Genomic DNA, 26,905 nt, shown 5'->3' with positions numbered 1-26,905 from the left:
GACCATAGTTTATCCAATTGGTGTTCATGGTCTTTGTCTTAGGAATCTTTGATTTAAACTTTACTCAAATTTGTATTATGCTAAACGCTTTCAAGTACATGGGGACAAACAGGTGGCAATTATTCGTGGCCGGGCAAAATTTCCCTCATTGCACACTGTATGGCGTATGCCCGTCTTCATTAGCCCAGTTCGGAGCAGAACAGTAGTACGTTAGACTTGTGTGGAGGATGGGATCTCCCCAGACATGAGAAGGATACATACCATTTTTTTCAATGCACGGACTTTTCATCCCGAGAGACCCTGCCTCGGTGTGTTTGCCGATAAAATTTCTCGGTTTTTTTTCTCGACATGGTGTCTAGTAGTTCAGGTGGGACGGAAAACTGAGGTCCCGTACATGTAAAATAACCCCTGACAGTTGGAATTCAAAATAAGAGTAGGCCAAGAGTAGAACAATTTCCCTCACAGGACACCGTATGGTATATGCCTGCCTTCATAAGCCTAGTAGTTGTAGAAAGGTGCCCTTTTTTGATCACTGGCGGCACAGAAACACTATAAAGAACCATGTACAGAAAGGCTAGTTGAATTCAAAAGAAATGTGACCCTGTTTACGTCATCGCAGCCCCCCCCCCCCACACACACACACACAAACACACACACAAACTATACTTTTTAAGAAATTTTCTAAACTGTAAATCAACACCGACATCAGTAAACAAAAATAAGAAACACTTAACTTTGTCTAAAATACCACACGTGGTCTGAATTCTTTGATGATCGAGATTTGTTGGCATGGATTTCAAATTGTTGGATATTATTTTTTAGCTCTGCATAATTACGTTGGAGTAAGTACAAATAGATTTTTTAAATGCATCATCTTTTTCTAACTCATTCTACAATAGGAGAGCCATACTACAAAGCTGCAAGCTGTTCACAAAATAAACGTAACTAGATGAAATGGATACAGTAGTGTTGACAATATGGAAACACTTACCCCGCTCCTCATACGTAAGCTTTCAACCTGACATTTTTTAATTGTTAAAGTAGCTAAGTCTCTAACTCAATATCATCCAAAGTATCGTCGGTGGGGAGTCAAAAGGTCGTACTGGATTTTGCGAAATTGTTCAGCAGAGCCGAAAAAACACACAGAGGTTAAGAATCAAAATGTCTAATAAAACGTCACGTCAAAATGTCGTATGTAAAATGTCGTATTTCTGAAGCTTTTCTTAAATATTTCTGTACAAAGTGTATGTGTAGCCATTACCACAATATGTAACTATCCGCACGTATCAAGCCCAACATTTAGTGCAGAAATAAAGAGTGAAAGCTAGTTATTTGCATTTTTATACAGCAAAGACGTATCTCAGGAAAATATTCACCTTTACCTTCTTCAATTTCATAGAATTCACACAGTAGACGCTCAACAATAATAAAAACAATACTGGCTACGTTTCGTTTGATTGTAATACTTTGCATGGTTAGACACAAAGTTGATTTTTTTTTGTTTTTTTGGAACACCCCATATACGACATTTTGAAACAATATCTATAAAACCTCTTTTTATTGGCTTAGAAATACGACAACTGGATGAAAAGATGCGCAAGAAAATCCTCATTCTGAAGAAGCAAAAAAGTGAATTTCGCAAAATATGCCAGATACGACCTTTTAACTCCCCACCGACGACGGTATTCAACTTTGAAAACACGAATTATTTGTCAATTTAAATCAACGTTGATGTGGTAATCTTACCGGGAAAAGAAGGACTTCTGATATTTAATATTTAAGACAAAATAAACATTTTACCATTGGTACAACAAAGTTTGTAACAAGAGACTCTGTACATTAGCGATTTAGCTCCTTTAAAGTGTAAATTTTCGTTCTAACAGTATCAATCAAAAAATAACCGTGATTTCTATTAAAATATGCATTTGTCAGCATTATACAAGATGCAGATTACAGAATAATAATTAACAAGCAACCATTTACATGGATTTCAAAATAAACATATTTACTGCTGGTCGTAAACAATTTTACATCAATAAATTTTGAAAATTCATATCTCAGTTTCTGAAAATATATTATAATACGTGTTGTATCTATAAGAACAGTAGGACGTTACACCCCATTTCATTTCATTTCATTTTCTCAATAATTTATCTTTATATTGCTTTCCCTAAATGCCCTTTAACGATATTATAGGAGGATTGGTTTTTTTATATGTCACAAATAATAGATACTGTGTCAAGGGATTGGTTATCTCTTTTAAAGTAAACAATGATCTGCTTGGCTGATTTTACGTTTCAGGCACTTCCCGGTTAAAAGTTTACCTTGTGTCCATATCCGTGTCTACTCTGTGTTACTATTTACATCCTGGAACAGTTGTCATTTGATTGGACAACTAAAATTCAGAATTAGTATAAATAGATGGTCAATTTCTAGGGTTGCAAGTTATATCAACAAGAATGTCGCCACCTAGTATAGATCTACAGCATAAATCGGTGTCTAGTTTCCAACCGGTAAGTACATGCATAGAATTTATCATTTTATTAATGTTGTATCTTTTTTCTATCTGTATTATTTTTATCATATTGTTTAACTTGGGGTGGGGCTGAGAAAAATCTTAAATCTCATGTCTAAAACTTCTGTCAGTTTTATCAAATTTCATGTTTTGGAATATTTCAGACAACAGTCCAAATGGAAAGTGTTCATCCCAAGAAAAATAATAAGAAATGTTTATATATAATAATTACTACTTTGGTTGCTACAGTTGTTGTATCGGCTATTGTGTTTGGTGCCATAGCATGGCATTACCATTTATTTACTAAAGAGGTAGGTCCATATGTTTCTGTTAGATAAAGTTTGTGCCACCAGTAATGGAAAAATAATGATAAGTACTTTCTATCATTCTAAAATGTTGTATGAAATATGGTCTATATTTTCAGACAAAATTCAAATTTTTTAAAAATTGATATTAGTTTATCAGTAACTCAATCATATAAATAAGGGAATTATATATTAATGACGCACATGTGATTATGTAAACAAAAGAAAGAAACATTTAATTTTTTCTATGATATTGTTCCATCTCAAGATATTAACCGATATAAATGGTCAGAATTCTTTGATGATTATGATTTGTTTTATGGATATGTAACTATGTTCTTTTATCATTTGCAGAAGTTTGATACCCTGACAAATATTGATGGTCGTGTAATACCTGAACACGTAAAAGTTGATTTCGTCAATAAAATAATTTTTGTTAACAATGAAAGAAATGGAGATATCGATAAACTCAGTGCTTTACATAATTACGATCGAGTAAGTACAAATAGATTTAGTAAAATGCATCAATTTTTCATCTTTTTTAAAACTTATTCTACAATTGCAACTGTGAAATACATAGGTTTATCAGGGTCTCATCATCACTCTAAATTCTGTATGTAAATGTATAAACGTCACGTATGTACATTTTTTAAATATCTATTTCAGAAAATGATAGCTTTTAAAGATTTGACTAATGGTAGATGCTATATTGATCGTCATGATGAAACTTTTGAGGAGGGTCTTAAATCATGGACTGGTCGTGAGGTAAGAACTGTCTGAATTTTAATTGAATTTTTAGACGCTCGTAGTGTATTGGTAATTTTCCTTAAAGCGGAAGATTAACCAATCCTAAATCTTAATGGGGAAGGTAATGTTCCCTAAGTTCTTGAATATAAATTCAAATGAAATCCGATGAAATATGCTTCTAACTTGTCTCTTAAACATACATTATGCAAGAGCTAAATGTGTCTATTGCATGTCTTTCTTTGGGCCTGAAATGTTATCTAAATTATTAATTAGACATGAATTAACTTATCCAGACATAATCAACTCTCGGTGCCATCGCTAGCAATATTTAGTGGATTGGAATACATTTTTTGAAAAATAATTAAACGTAAAAATGTTTAATCGAGACTTCGTTTTTTATCGTACCGACTGTAGTCTCTATCATCCAGAAAATATTCTACGAATATTAGTCTGGATACGTTGTCAACATTTGAGAACAAGAGGTCCTTGGCTAGATTATTCGGTCTTTTCCATTTATCACAGCGTCTAAGGGAGGTAACTCGTCTGATGATCGAGGCTAGACTAAAATTCAAAAGCTGATAATATCTCGGTTGAGAGTGGAGCAATTAAATTTTGCCTGAAATTTTCAGCATATTCTTATTACGTTATATATTTTTTTAACTATTATAGCGAGAACTCTTTATTTAATCTCCCATAATGCCCCTTTAATAAAAAAATTTATTGTGGCCCGTTGACGTGTTCACAGAAACGACAGAATTTTGAATTCATAAAAACTTACTTTTATTTAATTTGAAATAATTCTTAATTTCAGGGCAAGGAAAGGGTTCCACCAAACCGATATTTCCGCTACATCCAGGAACCTATTGACAGTGACGTTTTAAGAACATTTGCAGGTCAACATATTGTTGACCACTGTGCTGACGTACCAACACATTGGATTGTTGATATTGACACTAAAGGTAAGGCATGTTACTTTCTCGGCCAACTTCGGTATCAAAAACGAGATCTTCAGGTTATCGAGCCAACGTCTTACTCAATGAAGGGAAGCCACGCTGGAAAATACCGGGGAACTTTCTCGGCCAACACCGAAATCGAACCCCAGAGGACCTCCTGCTTAATGAGCCATTATATAATATATATGTGCATGTGCATGAGTGCCCTGCCGGATGTTTATGTTCAACTTCACTTCAACCGCTCTTGTTCGTATACACGTTCAGTTTGAACATGGCATATTTTTGGGACATAGTGTGTGTTAATGTTATTTTAAAATGTCGGCCACCACGCTGTAAAGAGAAATCCTCACTTACGACGTACGTGGGATTCCCCAAACTTTTTTTTTAGCGTTTTTCATTACACATGGAAATACAAATATATGCACGCTACACCTGTTACCACTGTTTGTCGTGTATTTTGTACACGGTGAACAGTCCATATGCTGATTACACTATTTTGCCTTATTACACTATTTTGCCTATACCGTTTTTTTTTTAGGACTTCGAATTTTGTCTAATGGTTTGGATTGTTCGTACTTGGTTTTATTTTATCGCATTGAATAGCGAATAAAATACATCAGTACGAATAGCATTGAAAAGACATTCGAATTCAAAAATGTCTGTGACTAGTACTTGTAAAATATTGTCCATATTCATGAGTATCCCTTGGTTTCTCTTCAAATCATTTGTGGCATGTACAGTTCATGTTTAAGATGAAAAGCACAAAACTACTCAAATCGACCAAATCTTAATTCTGGTCTTCTGCTCTAAAACAGAGTTTTCTTGTAAGAACACAATCCGGTCATATTACGAAATTGCTTGTTTGTTGGTTTTTATTTGTTTTTTGATTGAAAAAAAAAGAGTGCAACTGATTTATCTTTAAACAAAGAGATCTTATATTTTCAGACATACCAAACGCAGAAGAGTTCACCAACAAAACCGTTCAGTTTATTTGTGGGCCAAGAAATATTTGTACCAAATGTCCAATCATATTTCGGCCAGGTCCTCCACCAACGTTTCCCGAAGAGGTGCTAGCATGATACGTCATTTGGTGAAGAATTTCTGGTGAAATATGAATTTTGATGAAGAGTTTTGTGTATAAGGCGGCTTGTGATAAAAAAGACTTTCTCGGCTTGTGATATTTTATTATTATTATGTAGACAATTTTCACTCGTCAAATAATTTTAGTCGTAGAATCATTTGTATACATTTATAAATACATGGAAAATAATTTTCCAAAAATCCTCTGAATAAATTGTTTTAAAAAATATATCTGTCTTCAGAGTAAAGGCAAAAGGCAATTATTGTAAGAGTTTTAGCCAGACAATTCAACTAGGGAAGCTTTCATTAAAAAATCTAGCTGTATGTGTTCATTTTTCCCTAGAAATCTATCTAGTGGAATCCCGCCTTAAGTCGATGATTTGTCTACTCTGATAATATTCTCTTAAATATTCACGTCCTGTATTTCCGTGCCATGCAGAGGTAGATGATGGGGTCGAGAGCACAATAAATAAGAAAGAGTAAGGTAACTGAAATCTTTTTAAATATACCAGAAAGAACCATGCCATCTTGTATTGTAATCAAAATCTGTAAAAGAAAGGTATACATGGTAAAAACAACGTAAAATATAGGTACACAACAAAGAACTACAGTTACGGGATTTGAAAGAAAAGAAGATAGTCGCCCCATAAACAACCTGTTTCATTCGTTGTTCAAAGATGTCAAATTACCCCTGGGAAAAGATGCTGAAACCTTGGTCCCCGCGTCTCTATCGAACTATCCCTACCGGGCTTACTTGGAGAATTTGCTGAGTTTCGGTAAGGGAGCCAAAAACGATCACATCTTGTCGAAATGAGTCCTGTTGGAAAAAGACAACGCCGGTCAGTTCGATTCCACGATATCCGTCGCCACCGATTGGGATGGTGGAGGTCAGGTCCCACATAATAGAGAATTGGAACAACGCCAGAAAGTCGTCGCTGAAAGTCGCACCTTTGAACTACAGTCTCGTCTACACGTGGACATGTGCCTACAATATCGGTATCTGCTTGACGGCGTGGACCTGCGATTGAAATTGGAAAAGCACTCCCCGATACAGAAGAATACAAAGTCGAGTTTAACAAAGCCTACCTAACATCCCGTTCATCACTCTGGCTCCCGCCACCCGCGTGGCCGAGCAACTTCTATCGTCCAACACCAAGTATCCCCTGAAGTGCGTGGTGGTCCGGGACATGGTCATTCCCGACAATCGCACCAGCCACGTCCTAGACAATCTGTTCGTAAACGAAAGTCTGCCGAAGAAACTGATCGTGAGCATGGTACACAACTTGACCTACGACGGTAGAAAAGACAGACATCCGTTCCAATTCGAACACAATCGGTTGGAAAACATCAAACTGACCAAAAACGTGGAAATCGTGGACGAATACGACGTGAACTTCACCCAACGACAAGACATTGCTCCCTACCTAGATATGATTAAAAAGGTGATCGTCTTAAACACCAGAGAAGATCTAGACCTCCCTTTCAACGACTATATCAATGGGTACACCTTGTATTGTTTCGAATTGTCAACAATTGACACAAGCATTGGAAACACATCTCCTCCTAGTGTTTTCGGGGGCGTGTGGGCTCGTAATCACCTGGATATACTGCGACCAACCTCGTACCCCAAAGCCCACATCATCAACACGGACGACGAAGACCAACCCGGCAAACACTGGACAGTGTTTTGTGTGCAACAAAACAGATCACGTTACCTTCTTTGATTCCTAAGGCAATTCCCCTGATGTCTACGGAGGAACTTTTCGACGTTTCGTCCGAGATCGACAGCTCCACTGCCAATCCCGACGGATTATTGCTTGTATGCGGACATTATTGCTTGTATTATCTGTGCCATCCATTTCGCGTTCCTTCATCTCACGCCTTTTCTGTTTTCGGTCACGTGTACCGTGACAGAAGAAGGGACAAAGATGCCGACGTTGTTTTTCCATTTCTTTAATTTAAAGATTTCTTTTGTTGTTTTATCGTAATCATTTCACATAATCCAATTCTTTGTAACTTTAGTTCAATAACATGCTTTGCCAGCAAAAAAACCCAAAAATACTTGTCTGTTTTTTTCTCCCACCTCGTAACGTCTCGCAAAATGGTTTAGTCCCAACAAACTAGACTCGTCCCGAGCCATAAACGGCAGCGTCGAAGCCAGACACATCGCAATCGAAATGGACCAAGTACGGAAAGAGTACAGATTTTGTCAAGACTTGTCGGGGTTATTACAATGTATTTAGGGGTAATCGACCGGATGCTGATTTGCTTCTGGTGTGGGATAGAAATTGGGAACACATGCCATAGACGGCTTTTGCCACGCGCCCCTTGGTAGGTCATCCCTATGTCACCCAGTGCAGTGCAAGGTCACGACGAACGAACTACGTCAAAGGGGTCATCCAGTGCAACGAACTACGTCACAGGGGTCAATCAGTACAATGTCATCCAGTGCAAGGTCACCACGAACTCGGTCACCATGAACTAGGTCATAGGGTCATGAAGTGCGAGCGTCTCCATACACGCGCTCTTACTAGTGAGACTCTATTAAAAGCCTTTTCGGCATCAATTTTTAAGATTAAATCTTCCCCTTCAACATAGTCTATAATATCACGCATGCTTGCCACATTTTCGTAAATGTTTCGTCCTGACACTGAACATGTTTGTTCTGACGATATAATTGTGTCTATTTCTATTTCTTAAAGCCAAACAACGGGATAATATCTTAAAATCTGTTTGTAATAAGGATATTAGTCTCCAGTTCTTTAAGTGTCTCTTATCTCCTTTAAAAATTATTGAGCGGGACATCATGCATCATGTTATTTTTGAAAAAGTAATTAATAACATTTAAATAGATAGGTCCTAACAGATCCCAAAAATTCACACTAAGTCCGTCTTGACCTGGACTTTTCCCCCTAGACATGGAGTTATACGGGGTTAGTTCGTTTAAAGTTATCTTTTGGTCAAAAAGCTCCAGGCCTAAAGGAGAAATAGTCATGGTCAAAACCATCTTAATAACCTTCAATGAAGCATCATCCTCATCGGTAGAGTTTTCTTTAGAATACAGTTTTAAATAAAACTTTGAACATTGGTAGACTATGGATCCAGTGTCTAAATAGGATGTGCCGTCTCCATCAATTATTTCTCTTAATGCGGTTTTAGTTTTGTCTCTGTTTCTCAAGGTTTAAGAAATAACTTGTACTCCTGTCGCTCTCTGACTCTGTTGTGTGTTTTGTTTTGGATCTCAATATAGCAGCTGTGCATATTTCATGTTCTAATATTTCTAATTTTAGAACAGTATCTGCCAAAACTCTAAAACTACGTTGACGAAACGTATCACGTGACGATACGGATACGTGATGGGAAAAATTCCCCTTGCCAAAAGCCTCTAATATAAGGAATGCTGTTGCGTATTATTAAAACATTGTCTATGCGGCTCATACGGTATTTACTGTTAACCATTTGTCTGCGTGTGAACTGGGTTTTATCGGGATAATTATGGCGATATATATATACTATTCAAAAAAAGTAGGGGATATTTGATTTTGGGGGCATAATACTAAAATATGCAAATGACTACGAAAAAAGTCACTATAGAACCTAACAGAAGAAACATTTCCAGTTACATGTGACGCCCAAACGCACCAATAGCTACCGCATGGAATGCAGGTGATGCTTGGGATCATCATGGGGGTCCAACCCAAGATTTGCACGACTCTGACTTTGAATGTTACAGTCATTGTGGCATTGAATTCCAGGGTGGAAACATCAGTTTAATTGTTTTAGTGACCAGAAAACAAATTTTGATATGCGTCGGCTTACCCAAAATGAAAGGTTACGTGCCCTTGGCATGCTACAGATCGGCACAACACAGGCGGTTGTGGCGCGGACGATGAATGTTTCTCAGTCTGTCATAAGCAGGCTATGGTCCAGATACCGTGATACACAATCTGTACAGGACAGACCACGCTCAGGTCGACCAAGGGCGACAACTCAAGCCCAGGATCGATTTATCCGTACCTTGGCCTTGAGAAATCGTGTCATCACAGCAAATCAGATCAGCGCTCGTCTTCAAACAGACACTGGTGTGAGAGTGAGTGGCCAGACGATTCGGAATCGACTGCATAGGGGTCACCTTCGCACCCGACGTCCTCGCGTGATCCCTTGTTTGAGAGATCATCACATTCAGGCAAGACGTCGTTGGTGTAGGGATCGTCAACACTGGGATAATCGACGCTGGAGCAATGTGATGTTTTCAGATGAGTCAAGGTTCACTGTTGATTTTTTGGACAGACGTAGGAGGGTGTGGCGTCGTCGAAACGAGCGCTTCCAAGACGTTAACGTCATCAGACATGATCGATTTGGGGGTGGTTCTGTTATGGTGTGGGGGGGGCATCACTGTTGCTGGAAGAACGGCTTTACATGTTGTTGCAGGGCGTGTTACAGGCCAGTACTACCGGGACAACATCTTGGCAGTCCATGTTGTGCCGTACGCACGACGTCATGGCCGCCGTTTCATCTTCCAGGATGACAACGCAAGATGTCACAGGGCCAGGATCGTTACAGGTTACCTCCAACAACAGAACATCACCACATTACCTTGGCCAGCACTGAGTCCCGACCACTCCCCCATCGAGCATGTCTGGGACATGCTTGGACAGAGGTTACGTCAACGTCAACAACGTCCTGCCAATGTCCAAGAATTTGCTGCTGCGTTGCAACAGGAATGGGACAATCTGGACCAAAATGACCTTAGACGTCTCATTAGGAGTATGCCACGTCGGATCAATGCTTGTTTGGCAAACAGAGGAGGATTTACCCGTTACTGACTTGGTTGTGATGCTGTGGTAACTTTGCTGTTTGACCCCGGGTATCATTTTACCCTTATAATGGTCAGTCTGTGCCTTACTTAGTCTAACGATCATTTGGAATAAATCGATGAATGTGAACTTCATTTCATTTTGTCATTTGTTTCTTCGTCAGTTTCATTAGGTGACTTTAATAACACTTAAAAATCAAATATCCCCTACTTTTTTTGAATAGTATATATATATATATAGGTTATTCTCATATAAAAAATTCTTAAAGGCACCGTGGCTCCTTACTTTGAAAAAAAAAAATAAAAAGATTAATGTTCGTGTGAAGGGGGAAGGGGGGAGGGGTGCGGGTTATGAAGTAAAAATGAGGAGCTTATCGAAGGCTTGGATTAGCCATACCGAGCGCATGATTTCACACAAGTCATGGTCATCCAGCGAATTCCTTATTGCATGTTAGCTTGATTCGCTCTTATTGCATGGCAAGTCGACTTATTGCATGGTGACTTATTGTATACCATCTTGATCTCTGCCCATTGACCTTGTAGATTGATCACATAAATTATTAATTTCCATCCTAGTCCGGACTTTTTTCCGTATGCAAATGAGCTTCGTCGTAGATCCCAGTTCTAATATGCTGAGTTCCGTTATACGTTATACATTTGTCTATGATGCAAAATGCAGAATAGAGAACTGTAATATGCAAAATAACTATTATATTGTATAATAGCGCGGGGGGGGGGGGGGGGCACCAAATAGGCACAAAACCAGACCCAACTTTTCTAGATTAAAATTGTGCGTAGAACACGATGCCGAGTGGTAATCAGTTCGCCGTTGGGGGGTTTTCGAGATATTCGGGGTCAAAGGTTGAATGAGTTCATTTGCACTGAAAGTGAATGCGCAGTCATTCTTGTATTATGAAAAGAAACGGAAAATGATCGAAAGTAATCACACTTTCAATAAAAATGTAAACTTGCTAAATTCACGTTTAGTCTAAGTGACCCTGGGGTTCAAAAGGTGAAATTTACCGTTTTTGTACTAGGAAGATTTAAAGCAATAAAATGTCAACGTAAAATATAAAAACTAAAGCAAAATAAAACCTGTTCTAATTAATAATAAGAACATTTAAAATTTATCTTTAGGGGGCCTTAGTACCGAACTTTTACTTTGGAACGTCGAAAATGCCTAATTAGTCCATCTGTGTACCTGTTATGCCGTCATCACGGGCAACAGGGCGGCGTCTTTGATCTGCTGAGGTTTCTGTTTAATCTTAGCAAAGCCCAGCTTAGGCATGGGCCTAGGTCTAGGGCCCAGCGGTTCATGGCAAATAGGTATCGTGTGATCAGATATTATGTAATTATTCTTGTATTACGGACCGTTTAATGGTGTGTTACGCATGCATGCAATTCAAAAGGATATGAAATAATCTTTTACGCGTGTTAGGGCCGCGGGATTCTAGTCAGGTCCAGGTCCCCGCTCCGGTTAAGATGGGCTTTGAATCCTAGCAGCAAAACATACGAAAGTAGGGCTGGTTGACCGACATCGTAATTCCTAAATCGACAATTTTAGTCGAAAACACCAAGTATACTTCGAGAATTTTAAAAAGTATTTATTCTGCTTTCATTTCATAAAATTTCAAATTAATTGTTTGTGTCCACAACATTACCATGTTGGATAAGTGTGAATGCATTTTGATCTCGCTGGATTGATCAGCAGCATTCAATACCAATCACGATATCCCCGTCATGATTAGATTGTAACTTTGGGATCCAAAATCATGCCCTGAAACTCAAAGGTCGCAATCAAACTATCATTAAAATTGATAGGCGTCTTCGTCTCATGATCTTAAACATCGTACTAAATATAAAGTCAATCAGATATTAACTTTAGCGTTTAGAGCGTCTACAAGATATTTCAATGTGATCAATGGCTATAACTCTGGCAGTAATTATTGGAATCAGTCGACTTCTTCGTCTTATAATCTTAAACACTGTGTATAAATTAAAGTAAATCACATATTAACTTTCGCCTGTTGAGCGTCTACAAGCAAATGTTGACGCCATACCAAGGAACGGGGGCGATGACAATATACGACCACATTTCAATGTGGGCGTATAAAAAGTGCTGGATGTGCGAAAACTTTTCCAAACTTAATGAAGATAAGACAGAATATTTGCTTATAGGATCAAATAAAAATTTAGAGAATTTGGAGTGCGGAAGTGGGTGATAATGTCATTTGTCCCTCTAATAAAGAGAACACAATATTATCCCCAATCCTCTTTTGTTTACGCCGGCTTTCCGTTCAATTTAGAATAATCTATAAAGTTTTACTGGTAATATCTAAATGATTTTGCCCCATTTTATTTATCTAATCTTTTAATTTTATATTCACCACCCCGAACATTTTCTTTTAAAGGAGCAACCAGCGGCTGCCAGACAGGATACGCCCACATTTTCGAGAGATGGATAGAGAACAAGCTAAAAAGAAAGTGATTTTTCATACAATCTGGGGCCATAATTCAGGAAATTACAATTGGATATGCGCAAATATCTTTGGGTTATAAACTTACATTTCAAGTTTCAACAAAATCGGATAAAAAATTGTGACCTCTTTAGGGTCCACAACCTTGAAATACCATATTTTTACGCTATTTGAGAACGAAGAGCGGCCAGTTTGTATGTCAGTTTTGGGCCGATTTTCACGAAATTCGAACTCAGTCGTCCTTAGGGTGTAACGGTGATATAATAATACGTTTTTTTAAATCGGATAAAAATTATGACCTCTATAGGGTCCATAAGCTAAAAACGTGATTTTTCGTACAATCAGGGGCCATAATTCAGGAAGTTACGTTCCGATATGCACTAATATCGAAAGGAACCGAGATCTTTGGGTTATAAACTTACATCAAAATAGGATTAAAATTGTGACGTCTATAGGGTCCACAATCTTGATATACCATATTTTTACGCTATTTGAGAACGAAGGGCGGCCATTTTGTCTGTTAGTTTTGGGCCGATTTTCACGAGATTCGTACTCAGCCGTCCGTAGGGTTTAACGGTGATATAATAATACGTATTTTTTAAATCGGATAAAAATTATGACCTCTATAGGGTTCACAAGCTAAAAACGCGATTTTTCGTACAATCAGGGGCCATAATTCAGGAAGTTAAGTTCCGATATGCGCGAATATCGAAAGGAACCGAGATCTTTGGGTTATAATCATACATTTCAAGTTTCATCAAAATAGAATTAAAATTGTGACGTCTATAGGGTCCACAATCTTGATATACCATATTTTTACGCTATTTGATAACGAAGGGCGGCCATTTTGTCTGTTAGTTTTTGGCCGATTTTCACGAGATTCGAACTCAGTCGTCCTTAGGGTTTAACGGTGATATAATAATACGGTTTTTTAAATCGGATAAAAATTATGACCTCTATAGGGTCCACAAGCTAAAAACGCGATTTTGCGTACAATCAGGGGCCATAATTCAGGAAGTTACGTTCCGATATGCGCGAATATCGAAAGGAACCGAGATCTTTGGGTTATAATCATACATTTAAAGTTTCAACTAAATCGGATAAAAATTGTGACCTCTACAGTGTTCACAAGCTAAAAACGTGATTTTTCGTACAATCAGGGGCCATAATCCATGAAGTTACAGTCCGATACATGCCAATATCGAAAGGAACCGAGATCTTAGGGTGATAAACCTATATTTCAAGTTTCATTGAAATCGGATAAAAATTGTGACCTGTAGACTGTTCACAAACAATTGTGGACGGACGGGCAGGGGCGACGACAATATACGTCCACATGAAAATGTGGGCGTATAAAAACCTGTTTAGAAACAAACAATATGCACAGATATGACGTTAAAACCTACCAATTTTTACGCCGCCCGCCCCCCCCCCCCTCCCCCAAAAAAAGAAAAAAGATTAACACAGTAAGCATTCCTTTAATTTTACTTTCATGTATAAACTGACATCTGTTAAACGTGTGAATTTTCATATAAACAATAACCAAAAGAAAATCATAATTTCTATGAAAGAATGTGCTTGTCAGCATATAAAAGATGGCGGTGGTCCAGATAGGGATAAAACCAACTATTTACATGGCTTTCAAACAATAACAATAATTTATGTACATTTATAACAAACTATAACCAACTCAGAAATCAAAACACATTAACAGGAACAAATTTGCTAGAGGTTATTGTAAACAAATTTTTTTAAACATTATTAAAACATATTTTCCAATCATCATGGTAATCAAATTTGAAGAGTTAACTCTTTTTGCCACTAAGAGCAGCATGTTTTAATAGCAAATATAAAATCTATTTTAAAAATCTTTTCTTTTTTTTTTTTTATAGGATTTCTTGTGTACATGGTTCCTATGGCAAGAGTAAGTCTGCCATGAACTTGGGCATAGCATGGACATAAGTTTGGTAACAAGAGCGATAAACAAACTATTCACAATTTAACAATCAAAATGAACTTGATTGAAACAATGTATTTATGTAGTTGAGAAAACATTTTAATGAGACATAATCCACAGATAGCAGTCATTGTTTTAATAAGTGTGTTTATTGCAAGAAATATGCTGCAGATAAGATACTTCATACATTTAAATATCAAATGTAACCTCCCATAAAGTGTCTACCACTCATCATAACCAGGCATTGGAAAATTGAGAGCAAAAGATTCCACTGATTTCTGTAATTGTTCTATTCGGCTCTGTACAGATGGGTCTTGTAATTTAGCTTTAAAATCTTTTAGTAATGGTCCGCAACTTGCATTTACTTCTCCCGCTAATACAATAGCTACAAAAAGAAACATGAATAAAGTTATAAGTTTAACTATGGGTCAACAATTATTTTCCAGTACATCATATGGACATCTTTTTTTTCTGCAAAACGTTTTAAAGATATAATAATAATAATAATAATAACTAGATCTTCCAGGCAGATATGAAAGCTTTCATATTCACGATCACTTCCTGTCACATGCCATGGGTTATATAAAGAATCTTAACAAGAAAAAATAATTATTAAAATCGCTCGAAAAGTTATATGCTTAAAGATAGGTTCCCAGAAAGTATTTATCAGGTGGTTATTTCCAATAAAAGTATGGCAATTTTGGTATATATGGAAATACTGGATTCCCTGAAAAACACTCATGGAGCATATTCAGGACAAAAATGTAAGGGTTCCCCTAATTGACAGCCCGCCGATTAGGAATACCTGCACGCGTGACGTAGAAGGTTGCACGCGAAGATTGAGCGCTTGGTGTACATGTTGATAAACTTTATGAAGAGTTAGACATACAACACTTTCTGAGATAAAAATCACGGAAAAAGACGCGGGCAGTGGATAATCCGAGAATTTGTATGTGGGAATGTATCTTTAAAATATAGTGAGAAACATTTAACCCGGGTGAATAAATAATCTGAAAAATAAAAGAAAATAACTGAGACTTGTATTGTAATCCAATTGACTTCCAGTTCCAGAAGTTTCAGAAAAATTGATCAAGCCGTTCAAAAACGAGACGGATCAGAAAATGAAATGAAAATGGTGGGAAAAAAACTCAAAAATGGCAGGAAAATATTGAATAATAAAATGACATAACTTTGAATGGAACTTATATTTCTGGAATCAGATTGACTTCAGCTGTTCGAATATTTAGGACAAATTTGTAAATTTTGAAAATCCAGGAAATAAATTGTCTTGTAAACAACTTTGCCGGCACGGCACGAAAAAGGTCAAACATCAAAAATTCAACCCTCTGTCTATGCAGAAATGTATTTATTTCGGAAATAGGAGAGGTATTCTTCAAACTACGGCCTATTTTGTTCATTTTCACATCCGTTAACTTGGTTTTTCACTTTTTTATATATTTAATTCAAAATGGTGACCGTCAGTTGACCGAAATCAAAATGCAGATCAGATAGATTTTTAGGCATGCCTTCAAGGATTCAGAAAATGTAACTCCCATGCCTGTAAGTAAAGTAAAGTAGCGCAAAAGCCTTAGGGATTTTTCACGTTTCAAGATGGTAGCCCTTCCGGTTCGATCAACAAACTCCATATCATATGTACTCATCAGTAGTGTTTTATCTCGTATACAAAATGATTTTCAAGGCAATCTGACCTAATTTTTTTACGATTTTTTGAAAACTTTGATCCTTAATTTATTCAAGGGGAGATAAGTTAGAAAATTTCTAATGATATCCTTGAAGTTGGATCAGCCAGGTCTACATTACATGCCAAAGTTTCGTGAAATCGTACTAATATTACAGAAGTTGTCAAGTTGGATTTTACTTTTGGGATGAGATGTCAATGATGTAATTTTCGAAATTTGAAATTCGGAAATAGCAGATTGAATGTAAATGTTTCAAGGTACTTAAAGAAAAAAGAATTAGTAAAATAGGTCAAATAGTCACAAAATTACAGCTATGAAGGTCAATTTTTTCATCAGTAAATATCGGTGATTTCGGTATTGTAAAACATTTTGAAAATATACATGTATTGATTCCAAAGTCACCACCCATTCTTAGAAGGAGGCTAACTAGAAATGTATTAATTTCAGAAATAGGAGATGAATTCACGAAACGGCGGCCTATTTTGATTATTTTCAAGCCATTAATGAGATTTTTTCACTATTTTTCATATTCAACTCAAAATGGCGTCCACCAGCTGACCGAAATCAAAATTTGGCTCTCTACATTTTATAGGCATTCCTTCAAGGATTCAGAAAATGTAATTCCCGTGTCTGTAAGTAAAATATTGTAAAATTGATGTTTGTTTTTCACGTCTTAAGATAGTTGCACTTCTGGTTCAATCAACAAACTTTATATTTTGTGTACGCGTCAGTAGTGTCTTAGCAAGTACAGAAAGAACATTTCAAGGCAATCTGACCTATATTTTGTTGATTTTTTTGAAAATTTTGATCCTTAATTTCTCCAAGGGGAGAAAAGTTAGGAAATTTCTAATAACATCTTTCGCATCAGTCAGATTTGCTTACATTCCAAATTTCATGAAAATCGTGCAAATATTAAAGAAGTTGTCAAGTTGGTCTCAACTTCCAGCACGAAATCACAGCAATGAATTTTCGAAATTCGAAAATCTGAAAATGCAAGTGAAAATGAATTTCTTCAAGGTACTCAATGAAAAAAGAATTAGTAAAATAGGTCAAATAGTCACAAAGTTACAGAAAACTAGGTCAATTTTTTTTTTGTCAGTAAAATTCAGTGATTTGGATACGTAAAACGTTTTGAAAATATATTTAATCAAAACTCACTACCCATTTTTTGCGGGGTAGGTCAAAGTTTCAGAAAGATCCCATGATTAGATTCTTAGAAATCCGATTTACAGAAAACAAACACAAAAAAAAAAAAATAATAATCTTAACAGAAACATTAAGCTTTCATATGGAATATGAAAGCTTAATAATATAACAATGTATATTTATAAAGCACCAATCCATCCACAAATGAATGTTCTAGGCACATATGGCAGTAAAAACTAACCTTGATGGAAGAAATCCACAACTTTTACTAAATCTGATTCTGTCATGTTTCTGGAAGTTAAAGCTGGAGTACCTAATCTCAAACCACTTGGTTTCAACGCACTTTTATCTCCTGGGCAAGTGTTTTTGTTTACAGCGATTCCAACTTCTTCAAGCACTTTCTCAGCTCTAGCACCATCTAATTTCTGTGGCCGGAGGTCGACTAGAACTAAATGGGTATCAGTGCCACCTAAAATTGAAGATTTTATTTATAGAGTAAGAATTGGTACTCAAAAGGGAAACAACTCTATTTATAAACATTTGAAAATGATTTCAGTATTTGGCTTGCACCTTGGTAGAATCACCAACAAATCCCAACAAAATAAAGCTGAACATCAAAATATATAATAGAAGCGATCTTATTTATTAAGTTCTTGTTTGAATTGATCATGTGTGTATTATCTTGACTATCACATTATTCTAATTGATGCCATAAAGATCTTGGAAAATGGATAATAAACTTCAGCATGAGAAAGACAACCAATCAACCATAATTAGTTTCTGCTTGTAAATAACCATGTATTCAGCTTAGCTATGTAACACAAGAATTAGTAATTATGTAAGTCAATTTCTGTAAATAGCAAGAATAAAGTGATCAGGATTTTCATATAAAACTGGCTAATTTATCTTCATTAATTAAGTTGATTCATGAATCTTCCATATTCTTCTTTTCTCTCTTAGTTTTTTTAGGACATAATAAATATAGAAATAATAAAGAACTTTTACCAGTCACAACAGTGTATCCTCTATCTGTTAAAGCTTTTGACATAGCTTTAGCATTAGCCATGGTCTGTTTCTGATATTGAACAAATTCCGATGTATTAGCTTGTTTTAAGGCCACTGCTACAGCTGAAATAGTTTTTTTTTTAAATTTAGATTAGTTTTAGTTGTGAGACTAAGAAGTTAAAGCTACTCAACAATGTACTTTATAGAACAGACTTGCATTTTGAAATAAATATAAGTGATCATGGGTGGCATTTTAACACATCGATTTCTTGCTCAGTAATGCCTTGACATCACTGGGTTTGCGATGCTCACTGCATGATTTAAAATGTGAAGTAAATTGATTTAAATTATTTCTTTGTTTGGGGTTGTTTTTTTTTTTTTAAGTACTTACAAGCTATTTGATGATTATGAGGACCGCCTTGTAAACCAGGGAAAACAGCTTCATTTATTTTCCTTTCTAAATTATATTTTTCTTCTGTTCCATCTTTCAAAGTTCTCCTTACACCTTTAAGAACAAAGATTGACATGGTCAATTTACTTGTGTTAGAGCTCATAGAAGTATCTGCATTTAAATTTTTCAAGATTGTTCGAACTGAATTTCCAGTATTTTTTATTTATTGTCAATTAAAACTAATGGATTGGTTTGTTTCTCTTACATAAGATATAGGTCTAATACTGCTTTACCTTTTCTGAAAAAGATCATGCCAGATCTAGGTCCTCTTAATGTTTTATGTGTGGTCGTAGTGACTATGTCGCAATATTCAAAAGGACTGGGGACAAGACCGGCAGCTACTAACCCACTAACATGAGCCATATCAGCTAGTAAATAACCTCCTACACCATCAGCAATTTGACGGAATCTTTTATAATCTAGATTTCTGGAGTAACAACTTGTACCTTAAAAGAAATGTATGTTTTTAAATATTAGCTCAATAAACCATAATTATATTTGTGATAGTTTTAATGTCAGTTCTACAATATTTTGAATGCATTTGATTAATCTAAAAGAGAAAATATGTTAGTGACTGGGAGACTCTTCAACTTGTTACTACAATTCAAATATGATCTTTACTTACCAGCAATAATTAATTTAGGTAGGAAAAGAAGAGAATTCTTCTCCAGTTCATCGTAATCAATCAGCCCAGTTTTAGGGCTGACCTTGTAGGGAAAAGATTCAAAATAAACTGAGGTTGCCGATACTTTCTTTGTGCCAGTCATAAATCCATGACTAAGATGTCCACCATCAGGTAAATGTAAACCCATTATTCTACCATGTGGTTCTACAACAGCAGTATACACAGCAAAGTTTGCTGGAGATCCAGAATGAGGCTGGACATTAACACCCCACTGTTCAGGATCTAATTTAAATGCTTCTAATGCTCTTTTCTGACATAATAATTCAACTTTATCAATAACTTCATTTCCACCATAATATCTGAAAAAGAAACTTCCATTATTGATATGCATCTTATGGATTAAGTTATATTTAAATTAGGTTCAGAGGTGGTATATCAATCTTTCAATATAACTACAACCACATTGACTTCTGCTATTACAGTTAATGATAGTTACCCTCCATATAGTCACAGAATAAATGTTAAAATTAAATAAAAGTTAAACCATTCATGCTTTGGGTTGAGTATGGTTGAAACCATTTTAACTAGATTTATTAAATAAAATATAAAAAATTGGAAATGCTATGCTTCTCCTTTAATATCTACTAAAAACAAGTATATGTAGGTTATTAAACTAATGTAGTAAATTATAATTTGGATATGTGTACAGTTATAGTACAGTTACAAGCAGTTAAATCATATTGTCATGGCCACCCATTCAAATTAAAAATAAATATGATGTTGCTCAATACGACAATAGTAAATGTTGTACATCAATTTTAATAAGGTGCTGATTTTCAGTACATGTTGTTTACCTTTGACCTGGCTGTCCCTCAGAATATTTATTATTCAAACAGGAACCAAGAGCTTGAAGGCAAGCCTTGCTAGCAAAATTCTCTGATGCAATCAACTCCAAACCTCTCATTTGTCTTGATTTCTCTGCTCTGATCAGATCGTATATCTCTGGATCGTCATCTCGAATATCACTTTGGAGATTGTAGGATGATGTACTGTTACCAGCCATCTTGAATTTTGAACTGAAAGATTGTTTTAGAAAAATAATGCAGGAAGTCGATTATTTCACTAATAAATCACATATTTGCACTTGTGTGCTATCAGTTTGTATATTTTTAATTTTTACCCTGTTCAACAATAAATACTGCAGGTCATACAAAATGTCAATGTTAATAAATTAATGATAAATATTGGTGAGGCAGTGCATGTCATGCAAGGTTTAAAAGGTGATATAACACGTACATAAAAATTAAAACACCGAACAATACAATTGGTTGCCAATAAGATATGCTGAAATTTTGCAAGAGATGGACAGAAAACTTTCCGATATGTGCAAATATCAAAAGGAACGGATCTCTTTGGGACATAAACACATGTTTTAAGTTTCATCAAAATCGGACCAAAATTGTGACCTCTAGAGGGTTCACAACCTTGATGTAAATAGTTTTAACACTAATTGGTACATAGAGACCGACCATTTTGTCTAGCAGTTACGGTTCTATTTTCACGAAATTCAAACTCGATCATCATTATGGTATGATATATTTAAATGTTTTTTTTTAAAATTAAACAAGCCAACAGTGAGGCTGATGTCCCCCGCCGAAATCCCCAAATAAATAGATGACACATATTAATTAATCGCACATCTATTTTTTTCAAAAGTATCGAGCAATCAAACTGATTATCAACTATACACTAAGTTTCATCACTCTCTATCAGATAGAATCAAAGTTATCTTGTCCCAAAGCATCGACCAAGGAAATTGCTTATCTCTGCTTAGCTTTAGCTCGATATGTTAATCATTGAATTCGGTCAAGACGAACATCAACATCAAGTTAGAAGCAGAGTTGTTCCAAAGTCTTGTCCCAAAGCATCGACCAAGGAAATTGCTTATCTCTGCTTAGCTTTAGCTCGATATGTTAATCATTGAATTCGGTCAAGACGAACATCAACATCAAGTTAGAAGCAGAGTTGTTCCAAAGTCTTGACCAATCAAAATGCTTATTGCTCCTTAGCCTAAGCAGACAATTCTCATCATCGAACTTAGGCAAGGTATTGATGTAATGAAACTATACACCAAGTTTCATCACTCTCACTTAATTAGAACTAAAGTTATCATGTCCCAAAGCATCAACCAATCAAATTGCTTATCTCTACTTACCATAAGCAGAAAATGCTCATCTTCGCACTCTATCAAGGCATTGACCTCATAAACACCTACACCAAGTTTGAACAATCTAGCTCAATTAGAAGGAGAGTTATTGTGTTCCAAAGTCTCGGCCAATCAAATTGCTTATCGTTCTGCTTACCCTCAGCAGAAAATGCTCAATATCGAACTTAGTCAAGGTATTGATGTAATGAAACTATACACCAAGTTTCATCACTTTCACTTAATTGGAACTAAAGTTATCGTGTCCCCAAGCATCAACCAATCAAATTGCTTATCTCTACTTACCCTAAGCAGAAAATGCTCATCTTCATACTCCATCAAGGCATTGACCTAATAAACACCTACGCCAAGTTTGAACATTTTACCTCAATTAGAAGGAGAGTTATTGTGTTCCAAAGTCTCGGCCAATCAAATTGCTTATCGCTCTGCTTACCCTGAGCAGAAAATGCTCATTATCGAACTTAGTCAAGGTATTGATGTAATGAAACTATACACCAAGTTTCATCACTCTCACTTAATTAGAACTAAAGTTATCGTGTCCCAAAGCATCAACCAATCAAATTGCTTATCTCTACTTACCCTAAGCAGAAAATGCTCATCTTCAAACTCCATCAAGGCATTGACCTAATAAACACCTACACCAAGTTTGAACATTCTAGGTCAATTAGAAGGAGAGTTATTGTGTCCCAAAAAGTGTGACGGACAGACAGACTGACGGACGAACCCATTTTAATAGTCCCCTGCTTTCTTCGAAAGACGGGGGACAATAAAAATTGTGACCTCTAGGGGAACCAAAAACTAAAAATGTTATTTTTTTTTTTTTGTACAATCAGGGGCCATAATCCAAGAAGTTGAAGTCTGATGTGCATGAATATCGACAGGAATCGAGATTTGTGGGTTTTAAAAATACATTTCAAGTTTTATCTAAATCGGATAAAAATTGTGACCTCTAGAGTGTCTACAAGCTAAAAGAACGTGATTTTTCGTACAATCAGGGGCCATAATCCATGAATTTTCGATCTGATACATGCCAATATCGAAAGGAACTAGGATCTTCTGGAAATAAACCTATATTTCAAGTTTCGTCAAAATCGGATAAGAATTGTGACCTGTAGAGTGTCAACAAACAAATTTTGGACAGACATTCGGATGGACAGGGCCGACGAAACATTTTCATGTGAACGTATAAAAATGAGTTGTGGCTTATAAATAAAAATTTATGAAACATTTGAGATACCGGTATTTTAATAAATTAGTTGTCGAGATATCTAAATAAATATCTATGAAGAATTTGAGATATTTAAGAAAATTAGTTTTCGAGATATCTCATCTGAATATTATTCACTGTAACTCTTAACATGAAATACAATCACAACCTAATGACCAAGAAAAACATCTACAAGGGTAGGAAAATGATATTCCTTCTGTATTAAGGCCTTGGGGGTCAGCTACCTTATACCTCATGGTCCTTTAACTCACCTTTGGTAAGACAGAGATAGTAATTGTCTGGGTAGAAGTCTGTGTGCAGATCTTAAATATACAGCCATAATAATAAAAACCTTCACCCTCAGTTTATAGTGATCTTGTAAGTATGCAAGGGAGAAGCTACATAAATAACACACATGCAGGATAGAAGGACAACACACACACAGGATAGCAGAAGCTGGCTTCACTTTTTATTTAAAGCGTCTGATTGTTATGTGTAATTTTTCAACAATATCTAATTTCATTCAGGGTTTATTCTACGCTAAAATGTACTCAAATTGATTATTTAACTTATTTATGAGAACAAAATCGAAATACCAAAGGTAGATAAATCTCCAACTTGGAATCAATCAGATTAAAAAGAGGCCCATCAAAAGATTTTAGCTAAGATTATAGGTGGCACTGACTTTTTCTCACAACATGCCATGTATATTGTCTGCAGAGAAATGCCAGTGTATGACACACTTACAATTTGTTTCCTCCCACTGCTAAAAACCCCAACGCGCAAGCAAATTATTGAAATAAAATTAAACCATATGTTAGTCCCGTAATGACCCAGTTTGTGTCGAGTGGACATTAAACCTCATTTCCCTCTCTCTCTCTGTACTCGAGCCAAGACAAATCACAATTTATTTTTCCCAAATTTTTGACTACACCCAGACCATTAGGCGAAATGAGTTACACGTTTGAAATAATACTTCCTTCATAATTTTCCCATATTATTCATTCTGTTAACCTAAATGTATAGGTATTACATTTAGCAATTGGTCAGTTTATTTTCAACTATAAATTCATGTTTTATATTATTCAAATTACGTAAAAATAACAAAATCTTAGTCAATATTTATGCTTAGCCTAATTCATGTACTGGTATCATAGTCCTTAGAAAGTAACAAAGAAACAAGTATGGATGCAAAAATTCTGAAAAAGGGAGTCTGGAAAATGTGTGGCTGCACTCTTGGCAGAAAGACGAGGAGGGAAAATCCAAATTAGATCAGTTACAAGCGCAAATAACTGGATTGAACTGCAATAATCTGTGATAACAATATCAAATTTATGTACATTGCTAACCCAGTTACTCAAAATACAATCAACATAAGCTATATCACATATTTAAAGATCCAACTAGGCAATAATGTAATTATTAGGTTATATATTGAACCCTAAAACATTCATACTGCACAGATAATTATTTACATTAATTAAATTAATTTCAACTGAATATTTTTAAAACCTTTACCCTGACCTTGTACCTATATTTACTATGTATTTCAACAGTACACACAGGCATATTTAAACCATGGTTTAGAAAGTACAATCTTCAGAAGTTGTATTAGAACATGCATTCAATATTAAAGGGGCAAGTGTCAAATGGATTAATTAGTAAGATGATCATGGCTGTGGATGGAGGCATGAAACAATAATGGCTTCACAACAATAAAATATATAAGTGTAATGAGAAAGACTATTTCGAATGATATCGTTGTAATCCTTGAGTGGCATTTAGTGATTGAGCACATAATTTATATGGAATACAATCACTGGTTTATACATATAGCACGACGTTTCGACAAGTATTCTCTTATTGTTATCAAGTACAAATGATAAATTAGCAAACTAAAAGGTAATATTAATAGTCCTATAAAAAAGAAGCCATAAGACCTATGTTGTTACAATACAAAGTGATTAGTTCAATTGGAAACATAACTTTTAACAATTGATGTACAGAATTGATGAAGCCCTTTAAAGGAAGAATTAAATATACATTTTAAACCTTTTAGCTGTTGTTAGTTTTGCATGATAACAATTTATAAGCTGATTATTGGAGCTATATGTGTATAAACCAGTGATTGTATTCCATATGAATTGTGTTGTGTGGGGTTTTTTTTGGTATCATTGTAAACTACAATATTGTAAAGGCTGAATAGCAATATCAATCCAAATTTCATTCAGAATTTACCAAGATATGATGAACTGAAATTCCAGTGTTAATGGTGCACTTCCCTTTTTCTATATTTTCTCTTCTCACTTCTTTTTCTTGGTTTACAATTATTCGAAGTTGAACTTTCCACCATTTTACAATCTATAGCAATCGCCAGTTACAAATCTTTTTATTGACCGATTCCAAGGATGACGTCCCTGATGTTAAACACTGCCATCTTTATGTTTTGCAAAATGTAATTGATACACATGAGCCATTTTTTATTCCAACTGAATCCAGGTTGGGAAATTATTTAGCACTGATATTTTGATTTTATCATTTCAATCTGAATACATTTTAGCGTGGATTAAAGATAAGAGCTAAATCTGTCAATAGCAGGTTTTTATTTTGGATTCAAATGTTATATAAATTATTATTTAGATTACCATAATCAACTTCTAATCAAATCAAATTTTGAAACTTTTAATTATAATTTCTAATCTATTTAGTTTGGAGAAATATGAGAACAGTCCAAATCATACAGCACCTGTTTAGTCCGTTTTCTACATCATTTTTTTTTTGGGGGGGGGGGGGGGAATCAGGCATTTTTGATTACTTTCGCATTGACTTCTGAGATATGTTTTTCTTTGGACATTACAAATAGTGAGGACCATATCCATAGAATACACGAGTCCTGCATTGTGTCTTACATAGTTGTCTATGTAATATGTATAATTGTATTATTAAATGTATATGACAATGTCTAGTATATACTATATGTATGCATGGCAATGGGTATGAAATTTATCTAAATACCTGAAGTTGGACATAATTATTTAGGTTATCTATTGTCCACTTAATTTATAGTGGGCACTGTAGAAAATTAAGTAGGTAGCCCGCTAAGACTATGGATTTGGAAGGTGGGGCATGCACTGGCTTGGGAATTGTGATCGTATGTGAAGGGGGGGGGGGGGTAGACGAACAGATCCACTTTTGGCCTTGCAGTGAGCGTATAGATCTTTATCATTATGTTCCACATTTAGAACAGCAATAAAATGTAATTTATAAACATTATATATAGGCCTACAGATAACATTTTAAATTTTAGATATAACTGTTGTCATTTATTTCAAGATACACCCCTGTCAAAGCGCTAATACTAAATAGTGATAACATTAAAAAACATTTGTATAGAAATTCCCGCGCTTACGTAAATAACAATAAAGAAAATCATTATGGTTAGAGCCCTAAGAAAAGTAGAATAAGTTACTGGGATGAAGACAGAGGGTATAGTGAACCTGACATGCATAAACAGAATAACAAAAGTTTTAAAAATATACATACATAAACAACTAACACACTATCTACCCAAAAATACTACTATATAAATAATAACGATGGTGTCTGTTACGTACTATTATTTCGTTTCCCTTAGCTCTACCACGCTACACGAACTCCGTCTGAGTGAGAAATACTTAACGGGTCAAGTTGGTTATAT

General features: G+C 35.5%; 1 protein-coding gene and 1 long non-coding RNA gene across 4 annotated transcripts; one reads left to right on the top strand and one right to left on the bottom strand.

The window, feature by feature from the left end:
* The first annotated feature begins 752 nt into the window (after nucleotides 1–752).
* On the top strand, nucleotides 753–5,829 carry LOC126809996 (uncharacterized). Its single transcript, XR_007675025.1, has 7 exons — nucleotides 753–842; nucleotides 2,302–2,513; nucleotides 2,680–2,826; nucleotides 3,175–3,315; nucleotides 3,487–3,585; nucleotides 4,379–4,526; nucleotides 5,466–5,829. It is a non-coding gene; the product is annotated as an uncharacterized LOC126809996 (long non-coding RNA).
* An 8,522-nt stretch (nucleotides 5,830–14,351) lies between these two features.
* LOC126810621 (serine hydroxymethyltransferase, cytosolic) lies at nucleotides 14,352–26,905 on the bottom strand. 3 transcript variants are annotated; one of them, XM_050535794.2, is made up of 8 exons: nucleotides 26,823–26,905; nucleotides 20,632–20,853; nucleotides 19,778–20,136; nucleotides 19,386–19,598; nucleotides 19,093–19,206; nucleotides 18,702–18,824; nucleotides 17,938–18,165; nucleotides 14,352–15,235 (listed from the first exon to the last, which is right to left on the bottom strand). In XM_050535794.2, the coding sequence occupies exons 2-8, from the start codon at nucleotides 20,838–20,840 to the stop codon at nucleotides 15,072–15,074; spliced, it is 1,410 nt and encodes a 469-aa protein (XP_050391751.1). In that variant the 5' UTR covers nucleotides 20,841–20,853; nucleotides 26,823–26,905; the 3' UTR covers nucleotides 14,352–15,071. The 3 variants fall into 3 exon arrangements, with proteins under 3 accessions (XP_050391751.1, XP_050391752.1, XP_050391753.1); XM_050535795.2 differs by having other exon boundaries at nucleotides 26,752–26,866; XM_050535796.2 differs by lacking the exon at nucleotides 26,823–26,905 and adding an exon at nucleotides 25,447–25,631.

This window comes from Patella vulgata, chromosome 2 (assembly GCF_932274485.2).
Source record: "Patella vulgata chromosome 2, xgPatVulg1.2, whole genome shotgun sequence".
Taxonomy (NCBI): Eukaryota; Metazoa; Mollusca; class Gastropoda; family Patellidae; genus Patella; species Patella vulgata.
The sequence above is the reverse complement of the archived record's forward strand: the minus strand, read 5'-3'. Positions and strand labels throughout refer to the sequence as shown.